Raw genomic sequence first — 25,054 nt, 5'->3', positions numbered from 1 at the left:
CTTCCTGACCAGGTATTGGAAATGCTTAATGTAACAGAGCTGGAGAAAGTGAAGAAGAAGAAGAAGCACCCTCTGGAAAGTGAGAACCAAGAACCCACAGCAGAGGTGTCAGAGCTGAGAGAACCAGAGACCAAGAAGAAGAAACACAAGGACAGCAGATCCACAGTGATGGTTCTACCAACGGAACACCTCACAGAGACCAGTCTGGGTGAGAACTCTGTAACAGTGGATCAAGACACTGAGACCAGCGTCCTAGATGCTAGCACAGCAGAGGGAGGGAGACAGGAAGCCAAAAAGAAGAGAGCAGAACAGCATCCGCATCCTCCAGAGACAGCAGCAACACCAGTGTTAGGAGAGAGGGAGAGACAGAAGGAGAGGAAGAAGAAGAGGAGGAGAACAGAGCAGCTTCCCGATTCTCCAGTGTTAGGAGAGGTGAGGATGGAGGGAGAGAAGAAGACAGAGCAGCTTCCTGATTCTCCAGTGCAAAGTATAGCAGAGACAGAAAAGGGGGGACAGAAGATGTCAAAAAAGAGAACAGAGCAACTTCCTGATTCTCCAATGTTAGGAGAGATGGATACGGAAGGACAGAAGAAGAAGAAAAGGAGAACAGAGCAGCTTCCTGATTCTTCAGCTCCAGCAGCAACACTGGTGTTAAGAGAGGTGGAGATGGAGAGACAGAAGAAGAAGAGAACAGAGCAGCTTCCTGATTCTCCAGTGTCAGTGTTAGGAGAGACGGAGAAGGAGAGACAGAAAAGGAGACATAACAAGAAGGTACCTGAGCAGGAGGAGGAGGACATTCCTGACCAGGTATTGGAAATGCTTAATGTAACAGAGCTGGAGAAAGTGAAGAAGAAGAAAAAGAAGAAGAAGCACCGTCAGGAAAGTGAGAACCAAGAACCCACAGCAGAGGTGTCAGAGCTGAGAGAACCAGAGACCAAGAAGAAGAAGAAACACAAGGACAGCAGATCCACTGTGATGGTTCTACCAACGGAACACCTCACAGAGACCAGCCTGGGTGAGAACTCTGTGACAGTGGATCAAGACACTGAGACCAGCGTCCTAGATGCTAGCACAGCAGAGGGAGGGAGACAGGAAGCCAAAAAGAAGAGAGCAGAACAGCATCCTCATCCTCCAGAGACAGCAGCAACACCAGTGTTAGGAGAGAGGGAGAGACAGAAGGAGAGGAAGAAATGGAGAACCGAGCAGCTTCCTGATTCTTCAGCTCCAGCAGCAACACTGGTGTTAAGAGAGGTGGAGATGGAGAGACAGAAGAAGCAGAGAACAGAGCAGCTCCCTGATTCTACAGTGTCAGTGTTAGGAGAGACAGAGAAGGAGAGACGGAAGGAAAAAATGCAGAATAGGGAGGATGTGGTGATGGAGGTAGTGACTGAGTGCAAAAAGAAGACTCATGATGGAGCAAAAGGGGTTACTGATGAGAGGATGAGTGAAAGACAGACAGATGAGGAGGAGTCCCAGATGAGCACCAGAGAGACAGGGACACAGCATGAGGCAAAATGCATCAGAGTCAAGGAGGAAGTGAATGGAAGTCGGAGAGACTTTACAGTGTGAGTAGATTAGGTGTGTGTGTGTGTGTGTGTTGTTAATTGTGCTGATGAACGGCGGTAACAATCCTACTTAGTTTGAAATTGAACATCTTATTGTCCAGCTACAAGCCTCTCAGTAACTGTGTTTCTATTACTTATAACGGTATCTTAGACACATGTGGTTTGTCCCCTCTGCCCTGCCGTAGGGAAGAGTATATGGAAGAGTTGAAGGAGTTTGTTCCAAACATCAAGTCCAAATCTCGGAACCAGATCCGCAAGCTCATTAAGTATGACCTGGAGAGGTTCAAGTCTTTCAAAAGCCAAGGTCAGTTTCCTCATAAAATTGGTTTGTCTCTCCCACAAATCAGTGGTGGTCACATATAATGACCTGGCTTCTCAGCAAGGACTTTGTAGACTGTACACTGGTGTCATTGAAGCTTTAGAGCCTGTAAGATGTGTCTGAAACTAAACTGTTTCCTGTCTCGTCAGGTATCCCTCTCCGCAGTGGTCGGTTCAGGGATGAGGAGAACAAGAGGTTGACCAGGAACGTGTCTGACTTTCTGGCGTTAACGGGTGTAGAGAGCCCCACCCACCTTTTCCACCCTCAACGCTTCAAAGACCAGTATACCCACATCAAACGCTTACGTTCACAGCACAAGTTCCTTGACAGAATAGGTAGGGATTCTCACCAGCTACTCACCATTAGAATGAAGAGTTGTTCCTTCCATTCTTAATGATGAATTTTAGCTTTACATGTTTGTTTTTTTGTCCATCAGATCTCATTCTCAGGACTGCATGAATACTCGGCTTCCATTTTGTGTGTCATAATGTGTTACATTCACATACTGTACGATCCCTGTTGCTTTAGCCACCATGAGGTGAACAACGCGCCACAATTCTGCAATGCATCCCAACGCTGAAAGTTCTCCTCCCCTCCTTCTGTCCGGTCCTGTTGCAGCTGAAGGAATCCCCCGCTCCTGGCATGCAGTGCACGAACGAGGCAGGAGGATGTTTGATAAGAATAACTACAAGGGAAGGTGAATCTGAGCTCCTCTCTACCACACACACACACACACACACACACACACACACCCACACACACACACACACTCTTGGCCATGAGTGTTTGACATTTTTACCAATGTTTGCTTTCCTCCTAAAAGGTTTACAGAGGAAGAGCTCCACCAGTTGAAGGAATTACAAAGACGGCACTGGAAGAAGATTTCCCTGGAGAAACACTTCTCTCTGATTGGTGGGTACGCCATTAAGATGGAATAGACATAATGAAGGAACAATGGAAGTTGGTACAGTAGGTTAATAAGAGCAGTGTTTTATCTATGGGGTGCACACAAGGGCGTAGGTTTGGTTTCAACATTGGTAGGGACCATATAACAGTGTAGGCTGCATACACAATTTTTGCTGGGGACGAGAGGTTAAACCTCTTAAATATGCATATATTTATGAAATTGAATAATACTAATACAATGTTCTTAGTGTATCACATCCTGCCTGCTGCTGCTGCACTCTCTCGACTTTTGCTGCTGCGTCCCTCCACTCTCTCTCTCTCTCTTGGTTGCTGCTGCATCCCTCCACTCTCTTTCTCTCTCAGTTGCTGCTGCGTCCCTCCTCTCTCTCTTTCTCTCGACTGCTGCCGTTTCATATATAAAAATGATTTGATAAAAATGTAGATTTTCATGGGATTTTTAGACTGACATACAACTCATAAATTGATATATCTGTCCATTAGGGGAGTCACAAAATACCCGACATTTAGTAGGCAATACTAATTGAGAAACAACACAATCCTGGATACCCAATTTGATACCATAGTTAGAAAAAATAAATCCTATGTACTTCAACATACACTACTTTATTTAAAACACCCTCCGGCCAATATAGTGAGAGGAAAATTATGAGATTCCAGTTAGCAAGTATACGTTAGCTAATAACTGTACACAGGGACGGGCTTGTATAAAGAAAAACAGACCTGAGTCCTCATAAAAATTAAGTTAACGGCTCTCACGGGCTGGCTAACCTCTAGATAACGTTACCTTATGAGTATTCAGTTTCCCTTATAATTGTAACAAGAACCCCTGTCAGGCTAAAACAATGTATTTATTTTTTTAATCAAAACTTACGACTTTAATATCACTGATGTTTTTTAGCATAAGTTAATGGGAATTTAATATAGTGAAAATTAGCATCACGTTTAGCAGACTGGGTTTGACAAAGCTATAGCTAATAGCCCATTGGCTAGTATGCTGACACTAACGGTCGTTAGTTGTGAGCGCGTGATGTCCCATTCAATTAAATCTCTGGTGGGCATCTAATGTATAGTAATGTAATGGCTGCTGCTATCCTAATGATACAGGATGATAGAAGCCATCTTAACAGTTCGCTAGCTAGCCAGCTTATATCACCGGTTGATAATTTCCCACAATGGAAAGACAAGTGATGTTAGTTTAGGTAACGTTAGCTTGCACCAACCTAGCTGGTTTTCATGTGGCTAATGCCAAACTTTAGCTACTTAGTTTACCAGTAACTAGCTACATTACAGTCAATCATTTAGCAGACGCCTTTAAACAAAGCGACTAACAATAATTGTATTTAATGTAGGAAAAGCCAATGTACTACTACTTGCCAGAACTCACAAGTGCATCTTCTTTCTAAAACAAGTGACCAAGAGCATAATCTAGTGCTGAAGGCAAAGTGCAAGAATAGCAATCTAAAGTACAGTGCAATACAATAAAAACAATACAATAAGTGCTTAGGAGGGAGCTAACCTAGCTAACGCTAACGTTACTTACAGTTGCGGAGCAAAATCTCCTGATATCCCTCATCCTCTTTTGAGGGGGAGGCGACATTGTGGTGGTTGTACCCAAACGGCTGTCAGAATCACAACTGTACAGTATGGCTTGCTGTCAGCGTCTGTCTGTAAGGCTGTTGGTCTTCAGATCCAGCGAAAATGCAACAATCTATCTCAGCCAAATGAGCCAATCAAACATGAGTTTAAAAAAAATACTGGGATGGCACATTCACGGTGGAGGAAAGGGGTAGATTAACGGTCTAATGTAACTCCGAACATAATGCAAACTAACTCACTCAAAATGGTACGGCTAATTCTGTCCTTCCAAACTATGGGAAGGCCATCTAAATGATCTACTATAAGTGCACTCCAAAGATAATGTGAACAAGGTTGCTTAAAAGTTGGTAGGGACAATTTGGGCCTCCCAAAATGTTGGTAGGGACATGTCCCGACCGTCCATACGCAAACCTACGCCCTTGGGTGCACATGGTAAATAGAGGATTAGACATTAGCTGCTGAGTCCACATTCATTCAAAGGTATTTGTTTTGCTTTGTGTGTGTGTGTGTGTGTGTGTGTGTGTGTCTCAGCCTCAGCCTCAAACACAGGTCTGTGGAGTGTGGAGGAGACCAGTCGTCTGATGGATGTGATGAGGGACTACCTGCGAGGTCTAACTGAGCCAGCGGGAGAAAACCAGATGAACGGAGAGGTCATCAGGAAGGAGAAGCTCTACAAGGACATCCCCTGGACGGACATCAGCCACAAGGTCCAAACACGCTCTCTGATACAGTGCAGGCAGAAGTGGTAAGGAATGTGTGTGTGTGTGTGTGTGTGTTTGCGTAGTTGCGTGTGTGTTGGTAGGGGGAGGGGGGTTGAAATGTTTTACACAGATGATTTCTATGTTTGAGATACAGCCTGTTCATCATGTCCTATGGCCTCTTCAGGATGTGGTTAATCAATGAGAAAATGGCACCGGGCGTCAGGCGGTGTTCAGCAGAGGCTTCAAGGGCACCCAGGCCAAGATCAACCTCATTGAAAGGTGAGTGTCTCACTGCTACATCTAACACTACTACAGTAGTACTGCTTCCATCCTCACTTGCTCCATGCTGGGCCCTCTGATTTGAAAACACAAGTGAACATCTCCCATAAAGACCACTTTATCCTGCTACACCACAGAAAGGCTAGCAATTCAAAGTTGTGGGTGGGAAAAAATTATACTGAGGAGTGAGTTTAATTAACTCTGTTACACAGACACAAACACACACACACCTCTGGATTGTGGTCAATCCTGCAGCCTGGAGGTCTGATTGGCTGGTCACCAACTCCAGCTGTTTCATATTGAAACGTTTCAGGATGTACGCCATGCAGGTTGAAGATGCAGCAGACATCGATTGGGACAAAGTCGCTGAAAGCATGGGGTAAGAGATTACCTCAGTTTAGACAAGTAGTTCAAAGTTATCACCTGTCAAGACTCAAGTTCACTGAGTGAGAGTGCAATGTGCTGGTCTACTGTAGTGTGTACTAAGCTACTGTAGGTGTGGATTCACCTATCTGCATACTAAGCTACTGTAGCTGTGGATTGACCCAGCTGTGTACTAAACTAGCTGGGTACTTTAACCTGTGTCTCTATGTTGTGCAGGAATGTGACTCCATTTTACGTCCAGTTGCAGTTTTACCGTCTGAAGAAGTGCAGGGTGCCACTGTGGAAACAAATGACCTACGGTGGTAAGTTCACATATGTCCCACGGTAGCTCATCATCAAACAAGTTAGTTTGTTTATTACCACGTCAGTTTGTGTCTACTGAAGCACACCATGGATACACACAGCAGTTGCAACTCTGGTATTGTCAGCTTTAGCTTGCCGGCCAGCAATATTTTCTTTACATTTTGACTTTTGAATATTATGCAGTTGGTTGATGGCAATAACCGTTAAATATGTCAGCAGGGACACAACAAACATGCGGAAAAGTTTATTCAATCACCAAAAAAAACAAAACACAGTTCATGTCAGAGGTGGCCAAAAGTACAGAAACTCCATTCATTAAAATGTGTTGTCTCCCACTTTTACCTCAGTTCTGGAACTGCGGTGTGTACCTATGGCCATGTGGTGATGCCTCGGTGTTCAGTAGAAGAGTGTTTCTTTCCTTATTCCACTTCTTCTTTCTGTGTCTTCCAGATACTATTGACTTCTTGTATAAGAATGTACTTCCTGAGTTCAGGAAGCACCTGACCAAGACTCCTCTGAGGGAAGAGAGCCTGGAACAGAGGGCCGACCCCAAGGAGTACTTCCTGCTCTCTGACATCTTCTCTGAGGTGGACAATTATATGCGTTGTTCCCAGATGGTTATGTGAAGCAAACCATCTGGCGTGTCAGGTCACACAGTACAGGTGAAGATCAAATGCTTGTTTATGCCCTCCTAATTAATAATTTATTTTTGTCTATATTTTGTGTAACACAGGGGCAGCCAGGAGCATTGGGCAGCCTCGTCAGTGGCGCTCAGGGACCAAGTCCAAGTGCTCAGTCCAAGTACTGGTCAGGGACAACCTGAAAATGTTGGTAACACTTTATATTATGGTCCTTGTAATAAGCGTTAGTTAATAGGTAATAAGGTCCTTATAAGAACATTATACTTTGTGTTAATAATAGCATTATAAACATGTTTATTCTTATATTATACGACACTTGTAAGAAAGGTGTTCACAGTTTATATAATGCTTAAGAATGTTAATAAAAACCTTACGTTTTTTTTTAAATCTTTTTTTATGACTGCTGAACTACTGTCTACTATCTGTATTGACTTTGACTGTGTGGTTATTGTTGGTAATTTTAACATCCATGTTGACAACCCTCAGGACAGAGGGGCTAAAGAACTGTGTTGTGTTCTTGATAACTATGGACTGACTCAGCATGTGACGGAGCCCACACACAACAAGGGACACAACCCGGACTTAAACATCACCAAAGGTCTGAATATAAAGGTTGAGGTGTCGGATGTTGCACTCTCTGATCATTCCTGTGTTTTCGTTGAGAGTACCATCTCCATGCACACAAATGTTCAAACAGAGGTCATCACAAAACAGCAGTGAAATATTTGCTCAGGCTTTCTCTATCCATCTGAGCCTGCAATGAAGTTGCCTCATTCTTCACTAAAGAAATTTAGAAAATTAGACAAGCAGTCAGTGCCTCCATATCAGGTACAGGATATGTGTTGTCCCAGTGTCCACTTAAAATCAATATCATGACTTAATTTTATCCGATCAACCATAAAACCCTGGAGGATATTGTACAATATCTGAAATCCTCCTCCTGTTGCCTTGATATTCTGCCTACAGGCTTTTTCAAAAATGTATCTAACTGCATGGCATCTGATTTACTACAAATTGTAAACACATCTCTTCTTTCAGGTGTGTTCCCACAGACCCTGAAAACTGTAGTCGTCAAGCCAATCTTAAAAAAGAATAATCTAGACACCTCACAAATGAGCGTGTGCCTTTATCCACAACTGATCTCGTATTAATACTGTATGCATGCTCTGCTCTGGTAATAGGAACACAGACCGTGATGATGGTGGCTTCTCTTCCGACCTAGCTGTGCTGTAGGCTACTTGACAAAGATAATCCAGTATGGCCACTCAGTTAGTGCTCCCTTACTGTTATATTTTTCGTGGTTAATATGGTCTTCTTTGTTTCCTATTAGGAGGGGCTCTGTTGCCTCTGCTGTTTTTGTCCCCTAGTTAGTTTGCTTACCTTGCATATTTGTTTATATGGGTTTTGCTTACTCTTACACTTTAGTGGCTCCTTTTACTGTGTTTATCCCTATATCTTGTGCAACTGGTGGCCCTCATAAGTGGTTCAGTATAAACAGAAGGCCCATTCTGTCCCATCAACCCACCTGTGTGGCTAGTTAAGGGTTTGGATAGGCTAGGGTCATCCCGTGCCAGTTAACAGAGTGGTTGGGCTCCCATACTCCTGCAGGTGGTTGGTCACTGAATGGAGGCCTCCCCTCCGGGGCTCTTATATTGAGCTATATTTGCGGTGTCCTACTAACCCCTGTGTGCTTCCAATGCATGTACCTAGTCGTGTGTTTCCTCTGTTTGAGTGCAGACGACGTGTGTGTGTGTCTGAATCTCTGTGTCACGCATGCAGACTGTTAATAGCCTACATAGGAATGAGAGGGCTACTCCTCCACTATTAATTATGCATCTGCATTTTCAAATGTTTCTCAATGCAAAACTAAGAGTAAAGTAGCTTTAGGACCTAGAGATACAAAAACCTAATTCAGCCTACGTTGAGACAATACAATGAGTTGGTCTAGTTTATTCCCTGGTAGTTTCTATCCCATCTCATCATATTCATCTTAAGGAATGAGGTAGCCTATCATGAATATTGAAATGATGTATTGTACCTGATCTTGCACATACTGTAAATGCACTTCCACTACCTCATTTCACCCACAATGTGCAGTACTGCACTGGTGTATGACCTCTCAGCACATCGTTTGTCCTTAATATAATTAATGTACTGACCAGAGGACTGATTGAATTGCTCTGTGACAGAGTCAGATACTGAGCCCAGTTCCCTGTTGATTTCATGACTCACTGCTTCCATCTAGTGGTTGTCTACAGCTCCTGTACATTCTGACTATTTACATCCAAACAGTAGCTGCGTTTACATGGCCCCAAATATTCCACGAATAATCGGAATAGCCGAATGAGAATAAAAATGCCTCATGTAACCACTACTGACGTGTAGTAGCCACCCTTAGTAGCCAACATTGTAGGCTACTACAGTTGTAACCAATAAGGATGGTCATGATGTCATGCTGAGAAGCAAGTCTCACAACCAAACCATAGACTGGACTGTGGAAAGGGAGAGGGCCTTCTCGGGAGACCAAGGTTGCCCTTCTCTTTGAATTCAATTATGCCCTTCTCTTTGAATTCAATTATGCCCTTCTCTTTGAATTCAATTATGCCCTTCTATTTTAATTCAATTATGCCCTTCTATTTTAATTCAATTATGCCCTTCTATTTTAATTTAAGGCAACAGGTGAGGGCAGTATAGGCGTAGCCAGGACTACAAATTAGGGGGGCTGTAGAAATCTGTAAATATCTAAACTAATGACATATATCCTATATACTTAGACCAACTAAATAATGACATATATCCTAAATCCTATATACGTGTACTAACTAAACTAATGACATATATCCTAAATCCTATATACTTAAACTAACTAAACTAATGACCTATATACTAAATCCATACTTAAACTAACTAAACTAATGACATTTATCCTAAATCCTATATACTTAAACTAAACTAATGACATATATGCTAAATCTTATAAACTTAAACTAACTAAACTAAATGTAATCTAAGAGGCGCTAGCCACCATCACCAGGGAGCCTCTTACAATTATGTGGGCATTAATTAAACTACTGGGGGCCGAGGAACAAATATAATAATAAACTTTAATGCTATTCTCCTTTCAAATTGAGATCGCCACATACTGTAGTTCTGAATGATTCATCTCAGGTTTAGGAGCAAACATCACAGCAATGTAAATCTTATAATTAGTTAATAGTTTCTTATTTTTGTATTTTGTAGGTCAAAGTAGGTCATCCTCACATTCAAACTAAATAATCAAAGGAAAAAAAAAAATATTCTCTTTTGTGTTTGTTGAAGGTCGCTGCACAAAGTATCTCAAAAACTAATTTCAAATTGAATCCAAGGCACACTAGGTTTGTGAAGTTAAAATGCCTTAAAACTGGTGTGCCTTGGATTAAATTTGAAGAGCTGCATTTTCACACCTTGTTTTCGAGACACTTAACCTCTGCAGCGACATTCAACAAACACAACAAAGAATGCACCTGAAGAATCCAATGAGCACCTAGGAATGTAACCACTTTAAAGACCAAGGAAGTACTTGTTGGGGTCGGCCCTCTGTTCCAGGCTCTCTTCCCTCAGAGGAACCTTGGTCAGGGATGCCTTGAACACAGGAAGTACATCCTTATACAAGAAGTCAATAATATCTGGAAGACACAGAAACAGGAAGTGGAATTAGAAAGCACTCCTCTACTGAACACTGGGGCATCATCACATACTGTATCCATGGTGTGCTTCAGTTGACACAAACTGACGTGGTAATAAACACAAACTAACTTGTTTTTTGATGAGCTACCGTGGGACGTATGTGAACTTACCACAGAAGGTACTTTGTTTCCACAGTGGCACCTTGCACACCTTCAGACGGTTAAACTGCACCTGGATGTAAAATGGAGTCACATTCCTGCACAACACAGAGATACAGGTTAAAGTACCCAGCTAGTTTAGTACACAGCTGGGTCAATCCACAGCTACAGTAGCTTAGTATGCAGATAGGTGAAGCCACAACTACAGCTAAGTACACACTACAGTAGACCAGCACATTGCACTCTCACTCAGTGAACTTCAGTCTTGACAGGTGATAACTTTGAACTACTTGTCTAAGCTGAGGTAATCGTTTACCCCATGCTTTCAGCGACTTTGTCCCAATCGATGTCTGCTGCATCTTCAACCTGCATGGCGTACATCCTGAAACGTTTCAATATGAAACAGCTGGAGTTAATTTAGTAGCTGAGGTTGGTGACCAGACCATCAGATCCCCAGGCTGCAGGATTGACAAGAGGTGTGTGTGTGTGTGTGTGTGTGTGTGTGTGTGTGTGTGTGTGTGTGACAGGAGTTAGTTAAAGGGGAACGCCGCTGTCATAGCAAGTTTAGCTCAAATGTCGCTTTGTCCTCAATGAAACCGATCCGTACACACCAACATTTAACCGATCTGTGCAGTAGTAAGATAGCTCTTTTTTCCTCTGTGCGCACCCCCTTTATAATGGAGGTCTATGGGCCTCTGCTAAAAACTATGATAAACATGCATTTTCAAGGCAGGAAGCGCCAGGAAGCCCCTTACCGGTCTCAGTAGAATGTTGTCTTGTGAAATGAATCGCCATCCCCATGTGTTGACGTGTTAGGCATGGCTAGGAGGATGTAAACAATCATCTAGCTTTACCGTGCACACGCATGCTCGCGCTCTCTACAACGTGCGGCGGAAGTTTACAGTGCGAAAGGTATGGTGTAGTGCGTTCTGCGAAATAGTTCTGGCTCAAATGGAGCTTTTGTTTCAATATTCGGTTTGAGAATGAGATATATTTCACATGACAGCATAATGACACCGGTAAGACCACACCCTCTGCTTCCTTCCTTGAAAATGCATGTTTATCATAGTTTTTAGCAGAGGCCCATAGACCTCCATTATAAAGGGGGTGCGCGCACATAGGAAAAAGGAGCTAGCTTACTACTGCATGGATCAGTTAAACGCTAGTGTGTACGGATCGGTTTCATTAAGGACAAAGCGACATTTGAGCTAAACTTGCTATGACAGCGGCGTTCCCCTTTAAGTAACTCAGTATAAATTTTGCCCACCCACACCTTTGAGTTGCTAGCCTTTCTGTGGCGTAGCACAATAAAGTGGTCTTTATGGGAGGTGTTCACTTGTGTTTTCAATTCAGAGGACCCAGCATGGAGCAAGTGAGGATGAAAGCAGTACTGACAAGTGATGCAGTGACACCTGTTAGATAGCAGCAGTAGCAGTGAGACACTTACCTTTCAATGAGGTCGATCTTGGCCTGGGTGCTCTTGAAGCCTCTGCTGAACACCGCCTGACGCCCCGGTGCCATCTTCTCCTTGAGCAAACACATCCTGAAGAGGCCATAGGACATGATGAGCAGGCTGTACATCATAGAACACATCTGTGTAAAACATTACAATTGCCCCCCTCCCAATGCATGCATGCACACACACACACTCCTTACCACTTGTTCTTGCACTGTGTCCAGGAGCGTGTTTGGACCTTGTGGCTGATGTCCATCCAGGGGATGTCCTTGTAGAGCTTCTCCTTCCTGATGACCTCTCTGTTCATCTGGTTTTCTCCCGCCGGCTCAGTCAGATCTCGCAGGTAGTCCCTCATCACATCCATCAGACGACTGGTCTCCTCCACACTCCACAGACCTGTGTTTGAGGCTGAGACACACACACACAAATACCTTCGAAGTAATGTGTACATCAGCAGCTAATATCTAATCCTGGTTACTTACTGTTTACCATGTGTACCCCATACACAAAACACCACTATCAACTTACTGCTCTAACTTAATTCCTTCATTACATGACTATTCCATCTCAATGGCGTACCCACCAATCTGAGAGAAGCGTTTCTCCAGGGATAGGTCGCTTCGGTTCATGACCTTAGAAATATTCTGCCAGTTGTTACCGTGCCGTCTTTGTAATTTCTTCAATTGGCAGAGCTCCTCCTCTGTAAACCTTTTAGGAGGAAAGCAAACATTCATGGCCAAGAGTGTGTGTGTGTGTGTGTGTGTGTGTGTGTGTGTGTGTGTGGTAGAGAGGAGCTCAGATTCACCTTCCCTTGTAGTTGTTCTCATCAAACATCTTCCTGCCTCGTAGGTACACCTGTCTCCAGGGACGGGGGATTCCTTCAGCTGCAATGGTACAGGACACGCAATTCATTCAATGTTTTTAAAAGAGGCCTTAAAGGAGAATGCTCGTTTTTGACAACCTGGACCTTACGGCATATTATAAGACGTTTGACTCACCAAGATAACTTTAGTGTAATTCGGAGGCCTGTAGAAGAAATGTAAAATCCAGCGCGAGCCAGTATATCCATGTAATGGCGGCGGATGGGGCACTGAGAATGCAGCTTCTAAAAAAATCTATTTTCTGCCGCGAAACGGTTGTTTTCATCAATCTGTCTTTATGAATCGCTAGTTGTGCTTACATAGAGCGAGGGCTTGTTGTGGTTTTCCACATGCTTCTGTAATATGATCTTTAGAAACGTCTTTAGAAACGAAATAGCTTCCCCACTTGCTCCAGCACGCATGCGCACAGCGCGCAAACTGGCTATTCTCCGTCTATAGGCTACACTCGCGGCTCACATTCTCTACGCATTTCTTCTACAGGCCTCCGAATTACACCAAAGTTGTCTCGGTGAGTCAAACGTCTTATAATATGCCGTAAATAAGGTCCAGGTTGTCAAAAATGAGCATTCTCCTTTACATGCTGGCTCCAGAACAATGAGTAAGGTAATAAATAGCTTCATAGTTATTCATAGCTTCATAGTAAAAGTTATTAGGATAAAATAGTGTATATTATATCATATTTAAATATTATAGTGTATATTGTATTTTGTATAGTAGTGTATATTTAAATGGATATACTGAGATTGATTCTGTACGCTGACGTACACTGCTGACGTGTTCTCTTGATACCCTGTATTTTATGTCTTGTTTCTTCTGTTTTTAGATGTGGGGACCACAATGGAAATAAGCCTTCTGGCTTTATTGTGTTTTAATCCTCGGTGATATATGTTGTCTATGTTTTTATTGTGGGCAGTTACGCCCTTTCTTATCATAATCCTAATATATACATATCCTATATACATAATATATATACATATCCTAATAAACTCAAATAAAATAAAATAAAATCACAGGAGGGGGGGACTGTGGTACATTGTTTACCTCATGGTGGCTAAAGCAACAGGGATCGCATGTGAATGTGACACATCATGACAAACAAAATGGAAGCCGAGTATTCATGCAGTCCTGAGAATGAGATCTGATGGACAAAGAAAAAAACATGTGAAGCTAAAAGGAAGGAACAACTGTCTCTAATGGTGGCGGCTGTGGCTCAGGAGGTAGCAGAGGGTCGTCCAATGATCGTAGGTGCGGTGGTTTGAATCCCAGCTCCTCCTGTTCCCATGTAAGTGTCCTTGGACAAGACCCTGAACCCCAAGTTTCTCCCATTGAGCAGACCAGCACCTTGCAAGGCAGCTGCCGCCATTGGTGTGTGAATGTGTGTGTGAATGGGTGGATGAGAGGCCACTGGTAAAGCACTTTGGATAAAAGCGCTATATATAAGTGGAGGCCATTACCATTAACATTACAGTGATTAGCTGGCTAGAATCCCTACCTATTCTCTCATGGAACTTCATCTGTGATCGTAGCCGTCTGATGCTGATATACTTGTCTTTGAAGCGTTGAGCATGGAAAAGGTGGTTGGCGCTCTCTATGCCCGTTAACGCCAGAAAGTCAGACACGTTCCTGATCAACCTCTGGTTCTCCTCATCCCTGAACCGACCACTGCGGAGAGGGATACCTGACAGGACAAGAAACAGTTTAGTTTCAGACACAGAACTTGCAGACTCTAAAGCTTCAATGACACCAGTCTACATTAAAGTCCAGGCTGAGGAAGTCAGCAGGCCATTTTATGTGACCAACACTGACTTGTGGAAGAGACAAGCCAACTCTATGAGGAAACCAACCTTGGCTTTTGAAAGCCTTGAACCTGTCCAGGTCATACTTAATGAGCTTGTGGATCTGCTTCCGAGATTTGGACCTGATGTTTGGAACAAACTCCTTCAACTCTTCCATATAGTCTTCCCTACGGCAGGGCAGAGGGGACAAACCACATGTCTAAATAAATAGCAGTCATATCATAAGTAACAGAAACAGTTACTGAGGGTTTGGCTGGTCAATAAGATTCCATTTCAAACTCTCAGTAGGATTGTTACTGCCGTTCATCAGCATAATTAACAACAAAGGAAGGACAGACAGACACACACACACACACACACACGCACACACACACCTAATCTACTCACACTGTGAAGTCTCTCTGACTTCCATTCACTTCCTTCTTGACTCTGATGCATTTTGCCTCATGCTGTGTCCCTGTCTCTCTGGTGCTCATCTGGGACTCCTCCTCATCTGTCTGTCTTTCACTCATCCTCTCATCAGCAGCCTGTGTCGCTCCATCATGTTTGTTATTTTTCTCTTCTACCTCCATCACCACATTCTCTCCATTCTTTCTTTTCTTCTTCTTCTGTCACTCCTTCTCTGTCTCTCCTATCACTGGCAATAGAGAATCAGGCTGCTCTGTTCTCTTCTGTTCCATCTTCTCCACCTCACCTAACACTAGTACAGAAGATTCCGGGAGCTGCTCTGTTCTCTTCTGCCTCTTCTTCGGTCTCTCCATCTCCACTTCTAACACTGGAGAATCAGGAAGGTGTTCTCTTCTCCTCTTTTTTGGCATCTTCTTCTGTCCCTCCTTTTCTGTCTCTGCTACCATTTGCACTGAAGAAACAGGAAGCTGTTCTGTTCTCTTCTGTCCCCCCATCTCTCCTAATACTGGTACAAGAGAATCAGGGAGCTGCTCTGTTCTCCTCTTCTTCTTCTTCCTCTCCTTCTGTCTCTCCCTCTCTCCTAACACTGGTGTTGCTGCTGGCTCTGGAGGATGAGGATGCTGTTCTGCTCTCTTCTTTTTGGCTTCCTGTCTCCCTCCCTCTGCTGTGCTAGCATCTAGGATGCTGGTCTCAGTGTCTTGATCCACTGTCACAGAGTTCTCACCCAGGCTGGTCTCTGTGAGGTGTTCCGTTGGTAGAACCATCACAGTGGATCTGCTGTCCTTGTGTTTCTTCTTCTTCTTCTTGGTCTCTGGTTCTCTCAGCTCTGACACCTCTGCTGTAGGTTCTTGGTTCTCACTTTCCTGCTGGTGCTTCTTCTTCTTTTTCTTCTTCACTTTCACCAGCTCTGTTACATTAAGCATTTCCAATACCTGGTCAGGAATGTCCTCCTCCTCCTGCTCAGGTATCTTCTTGTTATGTCTCCTTTTCTTTGTCTTCTGCCCACTGGTCTGTTCTTTTTCCCCTTGAAAGACATCAGTGACCAAGGGGGCTGGATCATCTCCAAACGTCACACTGGACATGGCACTCTGGATGTTGGCAGAACTGGACTTATCTTGCTCTGAAAGCACATTCTTCTTGACTTTCTTCCCAGTTGTCTGTCCTTGCCTGTCCTTTGACTTCTTCGGTTGTGTTCCTACCAGATAACCTGTGATATTCCCTACCATGGTCAAACTACATAGCCTAAGCCCGCTCCTCTGTTCACCTGCAAAACATGACAACATGACTGGGTTGGAGGTGCAAAGTGCTTCTACATGGGAAAATTAGAATATGCCTGTAGGCCTAGGCTACTGTATGTGTCTCAAAAAAGCTAACGTAATAACATGAAACTACAGAGATAGCACAAAACCAGTAAACGCTAGGCCGCGCACACACACACTAGACGATTTGAGCCCCGATTTATCTGTCGCCGGCCAGTTTGTGCTATCGGAGACATCTTCGTTGCAAGGGGCGCGCGTCTATGACGCTCGTTTAATATGAGAGGTTCAGCGATGTTAGAACTGTGAAAGTCGTCTAGTGTAGAGCCGGCCTAAGCACGAAAATCTCAGTCTCACTTATCACGAAACTATGAACCAGAGTTAATAAGTTAATACGTTACTGTAGTGTGGCTGGCTGAGCAGGCTCGCCCTAATTAGTAATTGTGCACCTGCAGGCTTGCGCGTGAACTCTAGCTGGAAGAAACTCCATCCTGCTCAGACTCCGCTGAGACGGGGAAGTGATCTGTCTCAGAATAAACATTAACTATTTCTGAAGCTTCATGTGTAACATTATTTGGATTACATGCTTACATTCTGCCTTCAGTGTAGGGCCAATCACACGGAAAACGGAATCGCGGAAAAACTTCAAAGGGCAAGGGTTTCAAAGGGCAAACTTTGAATTTATTTTTTTTACCACGATTTTGTCGCGGTATTTCCAATAGCCTATAGGAAACAGCTACAGCGGTGGTGGTTTTAAAAAGCCCTTCACAGAATTTAAGCCTTTAGTCCAAATATTATCAACGGAAACGTGACTCCTGTCCCTCAATAGAGATATCCTACGTTAAGTTCAGTAATGAGGTAGGGTACTCTAATTCTATTTCGCAGATAAATTGAAGAGTAAGCCATGTGGTTTGACCATGGTAGAGAATACCACAGGTTATCTGGTAGGAAAGTAACCGAAGAAATCGAAGACCGTTAGGCTACTTCCTGCTGCTGATAGGTATATCTCGAACATCACCTCTGTCATTTGCAGATAGCCCTGACCTCTTTTCATCCGCAGGTAACGATCACACAAACGCAACTGGGAAGAAAGTCAAGAAGAATGTGCTTTCGTAGCAAGATAAGTTCAGTTCTGCTACCATGACTGCCATGTCCAGTGTGACGTTTGGAGATGAACCAGCCCCCTTGGTCACTGATGCCTTTCAAGGGGAAAAAGAACAGACTAGTGGGCAGAAGACAAAGAAAAGGAGACATAACAAGAAGATACCTGAGCAGGAGGAGGAGGAACATCCTGACCAGGTATTGGAAATGCTTAATGTAACAGAGCTGGAGAAAGTGAAGAAGAAGAAGAAGCACCCTCTGGAAAGTGAGAACCAAGAACCCACAGCAGAGGTGTCAGAGCTGAGAGAACCAGAGACCAAGAAGAAGAAACACAAGGACAGCAGATCCACAGTGATGGTTCTACCAACGGAACACCTCACAGAGACCAGTCTGGGAGATAACTCTGTGACAGTGGAACATGACACTGAGACCAGCATCCTAGATGCTAGCACAGCAGAGGGAGGGAGACAGGAAGCCAAAAAGAAGAGAGCAGAACAGCATCCGCATCCTCCAGAGACAGCAGCAACACCAGTGTTAGGAGAGAGGGAGAGACAGAAGGAGAGGAAGAAGAAGAGGAGGAGAACAGAGCAGCTTCCTGATTCTCCAGTGTTAGGAGAGGTGAGGATGGAGGGAGAGAAGAAGACAGAGCAGCTTCCTGATTCTCCAGTGCAAAGTATAGCAGAGACAGAAAAGGGGGGACAGAAGATGTCAAAAAAGAGAACAGAGCAACTTCCTGATTCTCCAATGTTAGGAGAGATGGATACGGAAGGACAGAAGAAGAAGAAAAGGAGAACAGAGCAGCTTCTTGATTCTTCAGCTCCAGCAGCAACACTGGTGTTAAGAGAGGTGGAGATGGAGAGACAGAAGAAGAAGAGAACAGAGCAGCTTCCTGATTCTCCAGTGTCAGTGTTAGAAGAGACGGAGAAGGAGAGACAGAAAAGGAGACAGAACAAGAAGATACCTGAGCAGGAGGAGGAACTTCCTGAACAGGTATTGGAAATGCTTAATGTAACAGAGCTGGAGAAAGTGAAGAAGAAGAAAAAGAAGAAGAAGCACCAGCAGGAAAGTGAGAACCAAGAACCCACAGCAGAGGTGTCAGAGCTGAGAGAACCAGAGACCAAGAAGAAGAAGAAACACAAGGACAGCAGATCCAAAGTGATTGTTTCGGCTTCTGGTTTTCTCCCTCCGAAATAGGGCTCCACCCAGGCACACAAAGGATTACTCCACTTTTCTCTTTTTGTTTGGTTTATTGGTTTCAAGAAAAGCATAGGTAAAAAACCTGCAAACATGCATTAATTAATAATAATCAATAAAGACAAATGAAATACACATATTCATTTCATATACATGATCAACAGTTTCAATTTAAATATGATTTCATGTCTCAATTATATATAGGTCTATGTCAAATTACATGTATCATAATAAACTGTGTTAACAATATAAATATATAATTTCAATGCAAATATCATGATTCATAATAGGTTTATCATCTCAATGTAAACAGCATCTAAGCACCATGTTCTAAATATAAATAAACTACTCACCTCTGATAAATGGGACACAATATGAACCGGCATATATAAAAACTACATCTCCCAGAAGGCCTAGCGGGCTGCGCAAGTGCAGACCAATCTCACAGACCAAAATACGGAAGTGAGAAAAAGCCGGCTCTGGCATTTAACTATCCAACTAAACATGACGGCCGCGCTAGTTTGTAAACATGGAGACACATTTATACATGTTTATGGCTACCAAATGTAGCCTAAATGCATGTCACTTCGCCGATCACGTTTATACTAACATTGCAAGACTAACGCAAAGTTACTCTGTCTTGTGTAGGCTATAACTCTCAGATTCAGACAAGTACAGCAACGTTATAGGCTACATGCAAAGCGAAGCTACATGCAAAGTGAAGTTAACAAGACAACAGTAAGCAAGCAGACATACAGAGCTGACAAAGCACACATACAACAGAAACAGATTGCCTTACCAGTCGGGTGTGTGTCGGGTGGGTACTGAATACAACTGGAGCTAAACGTTAGCCTACTTGGCCAAATCTGGAGTGTCACCTGACGCCCCAGTTAAAGGGGTACACTCATGCAGGTACACTCAGACATTCAACCTCACATGACGTCCCAGAAATCCAGACCAAGAACATAAACATTGAAAGAAGACTTCAATACTACTGGAATCCCACAGAAAACCAAACAGTGATGGTTCTACCAACGGAACACCTCACAGAGACCAGCCTGGGAGAGAACTCTGTAACAGTGGAACATGACACTGAGACCAGCGTCCTAGATGCTAGCACAGCAGAGGGAGGGAGACAGGAAGCCAAAAAGAAGAGAGCAGAACAGCATCCTCATCCTCCAGAGCCAGCAGCAACACCAGTGTTAGGAGAGATGGAGAGACAGAAAGAGAGGAAGAAGAAGAAGAAGAAGAGGAGAACAGAGCAGCTTCCTGATTCTCCAGTGCAAAGTATAGCAGAGACAGAGAAGGGGGGACAGAAGATGTCAAAAAAGAGAACAGAGCAACTTCCTGATTCTCCAATGTTAGGAGAGATGGATACGGAAGGACAGAAGAAGAAGAAGAAGAAAAGGAGAACAGAGCAGCTTATTGATTCTTCAACTCCAGCAGCAACACTGGTGTTAAGAGAGGAGACAGAAGAAGAAGAGAACAGAGCAGCTTTCTGATTCTCCAGTGTCAGTGTTGGGAGAGACAGAGAAGGAGAGACAGAAAAGGAGACATAACAAGAAGGTACCTGAGCAGGAGGAGGAGGACATTCCTGAACAGGTATTGGAAATGCTTAATGTAACAGAGCTGGAGAAAGTGAGGAAGAAGAAAAAGAAGAAGAAGCACCAGCAGGAAAGTGAGAACCAAGAATCCACAGCAGAGGTGTCAGAGCTGAGAGAACCAGAGACCAAGAAGAAGAAGAAGAAACACAAGGACAGCAGATCCAAAGTGATGTTTCTACCAACGGAACACCTCACAGAGACCAGTCTGGGTGAGAACTATGTGACAGTGGAACATGACACTGAGACCAGCGTCCTAGATGCTAGCACAGCAGAGGGAGGGAGACAGGAAGCCAAAAAGAAGAGAGCAGAACAGCATCCTCATCCTCCAGAGACAGCAGCAACACCAGTGTTAGGAGAGAGGGAGAGACAGAAGGAGAGGAAGAAATGGAGAACAGAGCAGCTTCCTGATTCTTCAGCTCCAGCAGCAACACTGGTGTTAAGAGAGGTGGAGATGGAGAGACAGAAGAAGCAGAGAACAGAGCAGCTCCCTGATTCTACAGTGTCAGTGTTAGGAGAGACAGAGAAGGAGAGACAGAAGAAGAAGAGAACAGAGCAGCTCCCTGATTCTACAGTGTCAGTGTTAGGAGAGACAGAGAAGGAGAGACGGAAGGAAAAAATGCAGAATAGGGAGGATGTGGTGATGGAGGTAGTGACTGAGTGCAAAAAGAAGACTCATGATGGAGCAAAAGGGGTTACTGATGAGAGGATGAGTGAAAGACAGACAGATGAGGAGGAGTCCCAGATGAGCACCAGAGAGACAGGGACACAGCATGAGGCAAAATGCATCAGAGTCAAGGAGGAAGTGAATGGAAGTCGGAGAGACTTTACAGTGTGAGTAGATTAGGTGTGTGTGTGTGTGTGTGTTGTTAATTGTGCTGATGAACGGCGGTAACAATCCTACTTAGTTTGAAATTGAACATCTTATTGTCCAGCTACAAGCCTCTCAGTAACTGTGTTTCTATTACTTATAACGGTATCTTAGACACATGTGGTTTGTCCCCTCTGCCCTGCCGTAGGGAAGAGTATATGGAAGAGTTGAAGGAGTTTGTTCCAAACATCAGGTCCAAATCTCGGAACCAGATCCGCAAGCTCATTAAGTATGACCTGGAGAGGTTCAAGTCTTTCAAAAGCCAAGGTCAGTTTCCTCATAAAATTGGTTTGTCTCTCCCACAAATCAGTGGTGGTCATATATAATGACCTGGCTTCTCAGCAAGGACTTTGTAGACTGTACACTGGTGTCATTGAAGCTTTAGAGCCTGTAAGATGTGTCTGAAACTAAACTGTTTCCTGTCTCGTCAGGTATCCCTCTCCGCAGTGGTCGGTTCAGGGATGAGGAGAACAAGAGGTTGACCAGGAACGTGTCTGACTTTCTGGCGTTAACGGGTGTAGAGAGCCCCACCCACCTTTTCCACCCTAAACGCTTCAAAGACCAGTATACCCACATCAAACGCTTACGTTCACAGCACAAGTTCCTTGACAGAATAGGTAGGGATTCTCACCAGCTACTCACCATTAGAATGAAGAGTTGTTCCTTCCATTCTTAATGATGAATTTTAGCTTTACATGTTTGTTTTTTTGTCCATCAGATCTCATTCTCAGGACTGCATGAATACTCGGCTTCCATTTTGTTTGTCATAATGTGTTACATTCACATACTGTACGATCCCTGTTGCTTTAGCCACCATGAGGTGAACAACGCGCCACAATTCTGCAATGCATCCCAACGCTGAAAGTTCTCCTCCCCTCCTTCTGTCCGGTCCTGTTGCAGCTGAAGGAATCCCCCGCTCCTGGCATGCAGTGTACGTACGAGGCAGGAGGATGTTTGATAAGAATAACTACAAGGGAAGGTGAATCTGAGCTCCTCTCTACCACACACACACACACACACACACACACACACACACACACACACACACACACACTCTTGGCCATGAGTGTTTGACATTTTTACCAATGTTTGCTTTCCTCCTAAAAGGTTTACAGAGGAAGAGCTCCACCAGTTGAAGGAATTACAAAGACGGCACGCTAACAACTGGAAGAAGATTTCCCTGGAGAAACACTTCTCTCTGATTGGTGGGTACGCCATTAAGATGGAATAGACATAATGAAGGAACAATGGAAGTTGGTACAGTAGGTTAATAAGAGCAGTGTTTTATCTATGGGGTGCACATGGTAAATAGAGGATTAGACATTAGCTGCTGAGTCCACATTCATTCAAAGGTATTTGTTTTGCTTTGTGTGTGTGTGTGTGTGTGTGTGTGTGTGTGTGTGTGTGTGTGTGTGTCTCAGCCTCAAACACAGGTCTGTGGAGTGTGGAGGAGACCAGTCGTCTGATGGATGTGATGAGGGACTACCTGCGAGGTCTAACTGAGCCAGCGGGAGAAAACCAGATGAACGGAGAGGTCATCAGGAAGGAGAAGCTCTTCAAGGACATCCCCTGGATGGACATCAGCCACAAGGTCCAAACACGCTCTCAGATACAGTGCAGGCAGAAGTGGTAAGGAATGTGTGTGTGTGTGTGTGTGTTTGCGTAGTTGCGTGTGTGTTGGTAGGGGGAGGGGGGTTGAAATGTTTTACACAGATGATTTCTATGTTTGAGATACAGCCTGTTCATCATGTCCTATGGCCTCTTCAGGATGTGGTTAATCAATGAGAAAATGGCACCGGGGCGTCAGGCGGTGTTCAGCAGAGGCTTCAAGGGCACCCAGGCCAAGATCAACCTCATTGAAAGGTGAGTGTCTCACTTCTACATCTAACACTACTAGTACTGCTTTCATCCTCACTTGCTCCATGCTGGGCCCTCTGATTTGAAAACACAAGTGAACATCTCCCATAAAGACCACTTTATCCTGCTACACCACAGAAAGGCTAGCAATTCAAAGTTGTGGGTGGGAAAAAATTATACTGAGGAGTGAGTTTAATTAACTCTGTTACACAGACACAAACACACACACACCTCTGGATTGTGGTCAATCCTGCAGCCTGGAGGTCTGATTGGCTGGTCACCAACTCCAGCTGTTTCATATTGAAACGTTTCAGGATGTACGCCATGCAGGTTGAAGATGCAGCAGACATCGATTGGGACAAAGTCGCTGAAAGCATGGGGTAAGAGATTACCTCAGTTTAGACAAGTAGTTCAATGTTATCACCTGTCAAGACTCAAGTTCACTGAGTGAGAGTGCAATGTGCTGGTCTACTGTAGTGTGTACTAAGCTACTGTAGGTGTGGATTCACCTATCTGCATACTAAGCTACTGTAGCTGTGGATTGACCCAGCTGTGTACTAAGCTAGCTGGGTACTTTAACCTGTGTCTCTATGTTGTGCAGGAATGTGACTCCATTTTACGTCCAGTTGCAGTTTTACCGTCTGAAGAAGTGCAAGGTGCCACTGTGGAAACAAATGACCTACGGTGGTAAGTTCACATATGTCCCACGGTAGCTCATCATCAAACAAGTTAGTTTGTTTATTACCACGTCAGTTTGTGTCTACTGAAGCACACCATGGATACACACAGCAGTTGCAACTCTGGTATTGTCAGCTTTAGCTTGCCGGCCAGCAATATTTTCTTTACATTTTGACTTTTGAATATTATGCAGTTGGTTGATGGCAATAACCGTTAAATATGTCAGCAGGGACACAACAAACATGCGGAAAAGTTTATTCAATCACCAAAAAAAACAAAACACAGTTCATGTCAGAGGTGGCCAAAAGTACAGAAACTCCATTCATTAAAATGTGTTGTCTCCCACTTTTACCTCAGTTCTGGAACTGCGGTGTGTACCTATGGCCATGTGGTGATGCCTCGGTGTTCAGTAGAAGAGTGTTTCTTTCCTTATTCCACTTCTTCTTTCTGTGTCTTCCAGATACTATTGACTTCTTGTATAAGAATGTACTTCCTGAGTTCAGGAAGCACCTGACCAAGACTCCTCTGAGGGAAGAGAGCCTGGAACAGAGGGCCGACCCCAAGGAGTACTTCCTGCTCTCTGACATCTTCTCTGAGGAATCTGAGGTGGACAATGTCAATAAGGTCTCCATGACAACGGGAAAAGAACCAGACCCAATGGGTGCGTGCGTAAATGTGCTCGGAGCGCACCCAGAGTGCTCTCTGGTTATTCGGAAATTCAGAGCACTCTGAGCGTCCCCGTTAGAAAATTCAGAGCACTGTGCTCTGGGATGGCTCAGTGCGCACTGGGTGCTCTGACTGAAAAGATGGTTTGTCTGAGCGAACTGACTGTTAAGATGTATTCAGAGAAGATGTGGGCAGATTAGACTCTTAGGAAAAAAGAAAATGTACCAGCACTCGCAGCAAAAACCCAATAGGGTATTTATTCAATAAAAATCATAATAAAGGCATGGGAGAGAGAAAGAGTCTCTTTTTTCTACGTTAATTACGTTTTTTGAGTTGTGCCCACTTCTCTACTTTGAACAGATTAGACTCTTCCCAGATGAAAGAGTATCCACTCCACAATATTGCTAAGGATGAGAAACAAGCACTTTTTGATAATTCTGTTATAAGAAGGGAGGCTGATAAAGGTGGTGCGGTGGTATTGTTCAACAAATCTGACTATGTGAATGAGGGCTACACACAGTTGACAATGGAAAGAGATGGGATTTCTATACAAAGGGATGGGACAATTTCTATACAAACTTCCCCTGTAACTAGTTAGTGCGTCAGTCATGTTATATCTCTCTCTAGGTCGTCCTGGGATAATTCCTCCCTGCACTTATCAGTGCATAGTAGACATAGCCTACAGGTGTTACTTTTAGACACCTTACTTTTAGACACTTTGTTTTGCTTGCAAAGGTTATTCATAGATAT

General features: G+C 43.9%; 3 protein-coding genes across 8 annotated transcripts in view; 2 read left to right on the top strand and 1 right to left on the bottom strand.

The window, feature by feature from the left end:
* Nucleotides 1–22,008, bottom strand: part of LOC311329021 (transcription termination factor 1-like) — a 30,229-nt gene extending 8,221 nt beyond the window's left edge. For 3 of the 6 annotated variants that reach the window (XM_084462907.1, XM_084462910.1, XM_084462908.1), the window contains exons 1-7: nucleotides 21,746–22,008; nucleotides 14,721–14,839; nucleotides 14,369–14,554; nucleotides 12,801–12,879; nucleotides 12,579–12,703; nucleotides 12,196–12,403; nucleotides 11,987–12,082 (exon numbers count right to left, since the gene is read on the bottom strand). In XM_084462907.1, coding sequence (XP_084319033.1) covers nucleotides 11,987–12,082; nucleotides 12,196–12,403; nucleotides 12,579–12,703; nucleotides 12,801–12,879; nucleotides 14,369–14,554; nucleotides 14,721–14,829 — 803 coding nt within the window. In that variant the 5' untranslated portion in view covers nucleotides 14,830–14,839; nucleotides 21,746–22,008. Of the gene's footprint in view, nucleotides 1–11,986; nucleotides 12,083–12,195; nucleotides 12,404–12,578; nucleotides 12,704–12,800; nucleotides 12,880–13,917; nucleotides 13,989–14,368; nucleotides 14,555–14,720; nucleotides 14,840–21,745 lie in introns of those variants that run through there. The other 3 variants (XM_084462909.1, XM_084462911.1, XM_084462912.1) reach the window with 3 other exon arrangements.
* LOC311329024 (transcription termination factor 1-like) lies at nucleotides 2,272–6,657 on the top strand. The gene is made up of 7 exons (XM_084462914.1): nucleotides 2,272–2,581; nucleotides 2,708–2,796; nucleotides 4,939–5,152; nucleotides 5,293–5,387; nucleotides 5,701–5,766; nucleotides 5,988–6,073; nucleotides 6,525–6,657. The coding sequence occupies exons 1-6, from the start codon at nucleotides 2,448–2,450 to the stop codon at nucleotides 5,993–5,995; spliced, it is 606 nt and encodes a 201-aa protein (XP_084319040.1). The 5' UTR covers nucleotides 2,272–2,447; the 3' UTR covers nucleotides 5,996–6,073; nucleotides 6,525–6,657.
* On the top strand, nucleotides 21,949–24,373 carry LOC311329023 (transcription termination factor 1-like; the record flags this gene model as incomplete). The annotated part of the gene is made up of 7 exons (XM_084462913.1): nucleotides 21,949–22,082; nucleotides 22,211–22,308; nucleotides 22,525–22,732; nucleotides 22,871–22,966; nucleotides 23,275–23,340; nucleotides 23,562–23,647; nucleotides 24,099–24,373. The coding sequence occupies 7 exons, from the start codon at nucleotides 21,949–21,951 to the stop codon at nucleotides 24,368–24,370; spliced, it is 960 nt and encodes a 319-aa protein (XP_084319039.1). The 3' UTR covers nucleotides 24,371–24,373.
* Between the last annotated feature and the right edge of the window lie 681 nt (nucleotides 24,374–25,054).

Source organism: Borostomias antarcticus (genome assembly GCF_949987555.1).
Source record: "Borostomias antarcticus genome assembly, contig: scaffold_79, whole genome shotgun sequence".
Taxonomy (NCBI): Eukaryota; Metazoa; Chordata; class Actinopteri; order Stomiiformes; family Stomiidae; genus Borostomias; species Borostomias antarcticus.
The sequence above is the reverse complement of the archived record's forward strand: the minus strand, read 5'-3'. Positions and strand labels throughout refer to the sequence as shown.